This window comes from Ciona intestinalis, chromosome 8 (assembly GCF_000224145.3).
Source record: "Ciona intestinalis chromosome 8, KH, whole genome shotgun sequence".
NCBI classification, from domain to species: Eukaryota; Metazoa; Chordata; class Ascidiacea; order Phlebobranchia; family Cionidae; genus Ciona; species Ciona intestinalis.
This window is the reverse complement of record NC_020173.2, coordinates 4,092,962-4,098,438: the sequence shown is the minus strand read 5'-3', so window position 1 is coordinate 4,098,438 and position 5,477 is coordinate 4,092,962. Positions and strand designations below refer to the sequence as shown.

Below are 5,477 nucleotides of genomic sequence, written 5' to 3'. Positions count from 1 at the left end.
AAAAATTGTCAATACCGAGATACGCAGTTATTCACCAAATAAAAAAAAGAGGAAGCGAAATAAGAAGAAAATCACAGGTTGGTGGATTTTACATATATAGTATATATTCATTCATTCATTCATTCATTCATTCATTCATTCATTCATTCATTCATTCATTCATATATATTTGGAAACATCCAACAATAAATACAATACATATAAATATATTAACGAGTCATAAGAACCACCACTTTGATCGTTTTGAAACAAACAATATATTTTAATTAGTAGGCTAGACAATAAAAAATAGCTCATATTTGTATGTTGACAATTTATTATTTGACACAACAAAAGTTGCTATTTTCAATGTAAATTGGTGCATTATTTTGCTCACTTTTTTTTATTTGTTTCAAAATTATTTTACTCAAAAATTTTTATTTGTACCAACTTGTATGTTTAGTAATTTATCTTACAATTAGTGGTGTGTACACGTTAACACGTCCACTAATTTATATATTTAGCCTACCAAGCAAACACCACTCATTTCATTGTAGCAGCTCTAGCTCAAATTAATATTTAAATTTAAAATTCTGTAGCTTTTAATTTCCATTCAAACATCACTGTATCCAATTGTATTGACTGTACACTTCAATAGTCTATACAAAATGTCTTTGTACACACAAAGACCCAACTCTAGTGTAACTACAGTAACAGCATAATAGCAGCTCAACTTAAAGCATATCATTAAAACTTGTTTTAAATACTCCGTTGGCTTTTATCATGACTATCTGGCTTGTTTTTATAAAATTGATTCATTTTTTATATTATAATGGAATAGCCCTTTTGTCTGATGGATCTTATTAATATTATTAATTATATCATTTAAATTCAATTGTTTTTATTTTGAAGAAAATCCTACACCTGTGAGTTCAGTTCCAGATCATACTAAACAGGTTTGTATTTTAAGCATTGTTATACAGTGAGAACATTTTTCCTATATTTGCCAAATTTATTGGCATGCAAATTGGAGTCATTTTTTGGCATGCCGTATAATTTGACCAGAAACCAGTAGAATGGTTGTAGTTTTACACTTATGTTGACAGTTAAGATAAGGTAGGCCAATTTATAAATTACTTATTAACAAATATATATATATATTATATATATATTAAATAATTAAACTGTTTAAGTACCTTGTTATTTTTTTGTAAATTTAAACAATATATGTATAATAAGAGTTATATATATTTATTTTAAATAATTTTAACATTTTTCTTAGAGTCCTGATAATGCAAAACCTCCAAATACAAAAGGTTCCAACAATTCAAACAATGTTGTACAGAGAAAGAAGAATATAAAATCTTTCAGTAGGCAGAATTCAAAATCAAAATCAGACGCAAAGACAAGGTAAGTGTAAAAGAAAGTGTGTAGGGTGTAGCTATATGTTGGTATATATTCTGCATATTAAAGCGGGCGCCGGGGCAAAGTGGTTATTGCGCCTATCCCTAACCTAGAGGTAATAGGTTCAGGGCTTATTGCTGCTACCATTGTGGGAGTATGTGTCCTTGGGCAAGGCGCCTAACGGCAATTCTTCAAAAATCACTAATGGGTTGTCCAAATTATCACCATACATAAAAAGAAAAAAATTCAACCAGCCGCGTGGTCAGGTAGACAAATAGGTTGTAGACTACAGGATGTTGCGATGTAGTCCGTCAGACAGACACAGACTTATTGCACCGGTTTCTTTTTTTTTAGGACAATGTATAAAATCACACCAGCCACAAAAACACAGTGGCACACGTATTCTAACGACCCCACCAGCCACCACGCAAAGGTGTATGAGTAAAAATTATGTGTAAACATTAAAAATATACATTTCGCAAATTAAAAGTGAACTTTTTCTAATTTTAATTCACTATATTTGGTTGCAGTAACATAGCATCAACATCTCATGCTCAACCATCACCATCCCAGAAAAGCAACCCAAATCCTCTTTTATGTAATATTGAATCCAAAAGTGAAAACCTTGATAAAGATGGTTTTGAACTTGTAAAAAAGAATTCCCGACCAAGAAAATATAGCCTTTCATCTCAAAAGTTTGTTACGTCTACCCCTGTTGAAAAACAAAGAAATAGTGGCAGTTTACGACGCATCAAACCAACAGTTCAAGCAACCAGTAAACAACCTTCAGTTTTGGACCAAAATCGATTTCAACTATTGGCTGACACTCACACCAAAGAAAATTATTCCTCAAGTACCAGAAGTCTGGACAGTTTTTTTCCTCGTCAATCCAGGTTTCATGCAAAGCCAGAACCTAAAAATACAGTTCCAACCAAGTCTGGTATAAATGAATTACCACCTGCTGCTCCGGATCCACCAGATGGTGCTTTCTTCGTTGAAAAACTCATTGGTCCAAAAGGTGATACATTGGTTGGGAACTTGTTTACATTCCAAGTTCTTCCTAATACAGTTTCTACAGAGACATTGTTTATGATATGGTGCTGGTATGACCATCAGGTAAATTTTGTTTGTTAAGATAATTACCATATTACCTGTATTTATCGCATTCTAACAGTTACTAACCCGGCTTGGTGGTTCATCAGGTTACTAAGCACAAATACCCACAAAGTTACTTGGGTTTTAAATCTTAAGCTAGCACGACTTGTATAAAACGAAACACCTATTTATGTTGTAACTACTGTCGTTACTCCACGCACAAGGTTAAATAAGACATTCAATCATCATTTAATCAAACATTTTACAGACTTACAAAGACTATACTGCTATTAATACTGGTTTATAAGAATATATAACATGTTTTTTTTCTTATAGAAATCAAAAAAAGGCAACATAACAATATCACCAGTGGTCCAATGTCATCCAAAAAGTGTAAAGTTTCCCAAACCAGTAAAAGTTACATTAAACACTTCATACTCAGCCCTAGATCATGAACCTGTTCAAATAAAGGTAATGCCTGTGCTACAGTCCATAAAATGTGAAATGTTGCAATTACTGTGGCTCGGTGCTTAGAGAGCTTGCCTTTTTCACCCAGGGATACCGGGTTCAAGGCTAAATGCTGCTACCAGTGTGGGCATTTGTTTACTTGAGTAAGACATTGCTTTAACACGCTGGTCACTATAAGTTGTCTAAAACGCCATTTAATAAATGACAAAATAATAGTAACCGTCAAAATCAAGTGCTTGTAAGTAGGCACAGAATTTATAATAGAACACCAGTTTTCCAGGTCTGTATTCAGGTTTGATTTTGTTGCTTTCTTGATAAATTTATATTTTAAATGAAATTGTTTAAATTCCTTACAGATTTTGAGAAGTAATAATTACAAAACATGGAGTGAACACACTATAGCAAGACATGGTAACAGTCACAAAATAACATTTGAGTGTTCTCAGTTGGGAAGGTGGGTTGGTTTTGTTTTCATTGCATTTATTTATAAAAATTCTATGTGGGTGATACTTAATATTCTCTTATGTAAATGCTTATATATTTATATATTAAATATATAGTGTTGGTGAGCACTATTAATACAAATATCTCTTCGTTCTTTGCATATTATTCTTACCTTTGTAATGTAACCAAAGACAAAATATACTTATATTATCAATAAAACTTGCTAGGCACTAATATGTTTTTTTTTATTTTTTTTATTCTTTATGGGTGAGGTCCTTGTCAAGGACCTGGGATTCAGGCTAGGTTTGGCCTATTACCCCAACACCCTGAAAGCCCATTTAAGTCCTTCTTGCGAGCGGTGCCGCGACACCGCATCGCAGTCAGGCCCGTAATAAGAACACATACGCTGATCAGTTTTGGTACCGCTGCCGAGCATCGAACCGTGGACACTTTGGTTTCGATGCAGGCGCCTGAACCACTGAGCCATGGCGCCGGGCAATAGGTACTAGTATGCACTTTTATCTACTTCTTTGCATTGTTAATTCATTTTTTTTTCAAATTTAATATTTTTTTTAAGATTTAAAGCAATAGTTGAAACACATGAGCAAAACCAGCTACAAAAAGTGCTGTGTTCCACTGGCTTTATAAAGCGAACACCTGGTGATGTAATCCCATCAAGTTTTCAACTAACATGGTGTGTCTATGATGATGATAAAGTCTTGAGAGAAAATATGGAACGAGAATTCCCATCTTGCCCCAGGAATTCATACGCTGTGTATGAAAAAGTGATTGAGACCGAACACTTTCATGTTGGGTGAGAGAATTATTTTCCAATATTATTAAAACAAAAAAACACATTATCAATAAAATTATCAAAATGCTTTTTATTTCTTTATTGATAATTTCAATTGTCCATTTTTGTAACATAGTGTATTATGTAATTTACACTTCATGTAAACTATAAACTTAATTTTTTTACAGGTATAACGACAGTGCTACTTTAAGTCTCTCTCACAATGCTCTTAACATACATGCAAGCGGTATTCAACTAACGCACAAAGATCTGTGGCGCTCCAAGGTCAATCGCAAGCTTAACTTCCATCTAAATAAAGCTGATACAGACAAAAGTTTAAGTTACATAGTTGAATATACAATAAAAACATCCAACTCTACACGCAGCAACCAAGAACCTACGTTTGAAAATTCCTTTAAGCTTGATTGGGTGTGTTTACCACCTGGCTTGTTATGTGATTCTTCAACTTATATTAACATGCTTAGTGTAAATTCAAGCGGAGATTCTACAGGGTTTGCAATGAATTCTACTCCTAATAAGACGCAGCAAAATGAGGACCATTCATCTCCTAAAAAGCCTCATAGTCAACTTAAGAAAAGCCACACTGATAGCGATTTAGTACAGCACCCTCCTAATTTCCAACACCAAAAATCAGTTCCTCCAGTGAACACAAGTAGTGGCAGGTTTAAGACGCCACCACAGTCCCCAAATTGTGAATCTTCATATAATAAAGATGAATCTCCATGTTCCAGTAATAACTCTTTAGCTTCAAATAAATCTTCAGCTTTTGAAAAATTGAAAACACGGACAAGTAAATCATTCAAAAAATGGACAAGTAAATCAAAAAACAAAGAAAATAAAGGAAGCAAAAAATAGATTTATTTTATTTGGTAATCTTATATGAACAACCAAATGTTCCAAGCATGTATTGTTGAAAAAGTCTTGAAGACCAAATTTTACTTGTGCCTTTACTTTCAAATCGTATCAAAGTGCCAATGGTTTCACTTTTATAACCCATCATTTTAAATCATGTAAAATATTTTTTTTAATTTTTACTAGGTTAAAAACCTAACTGTAATTTTTACTAAGTTAAAAACTTACTTTCAAAATTTTAGCAAAATTTAAACCAAATTTTTACATTTATATAAACTTAGTTTTGTAAATGTGTGTTCCACTTTCAATGCACTTACACTGTACAGTTCAATTGCCATGTTTTTTAAATTTCATATTTCCTACGGTTTTCAAAACTCTTTGTATATGGTAATTGCTTACTTATTTATTCAATTTGTCTATT

The 5,477-nt window shown here is 32.7% G+C and overlaps 1 protein-coding gene across 4 annotated transcripts in view; it reads left to right on the top strand.

Moving 5' to 3' along the window:
* The window catches only part of LOC104265909, an 8,073-nt gene that overhangs the window by 1,940 nt on the left and 656 nt on the right, over positions 1 to 5,477 (top strand). The window contains exons 4-11 of one of the 4 annotated variants that reach the window (XM_026835562.1): positions 20 to 77; positions 892 to 935; positions 1,262 to 1,389; positions 1,914 to 2,499; positions 2,815 to 2,949; positions 3,303 to 3,400; positions 3,968 to 4,204; positions 4,372 to 5,242. In XM_026835562.1, coding sequence (XP_026691363.1) covers positions 20 to 77; positions 892 to 935; positions 1,262 to 1,389; positions 1,914 to 2,499; positions 2,815 to 2,949; positions 3,303 to 3,400; positions 3,968 to 4,204; positions 4,372 to 5,059 — 1,974 coding nt within the window. In that variant the 3' untranslated portion in view covers positions 5,060 to 5,242. Of the gene's footprint in view, positions 78 to 891; positions 936 to 1,261; positions 1,390 to 1,913; positions 2,500 to 2,814; positions 2,950 to 3,302; positions 3,401 to 3,967; positions 4,205 to 4,371; positions 5,469 to 5,477 lie in introns of those variants that run through there. The other 3 variants (XM_026835560.1, XM_026835561.1, XM_018812788.2) reach the window with 3 other exon arrangements.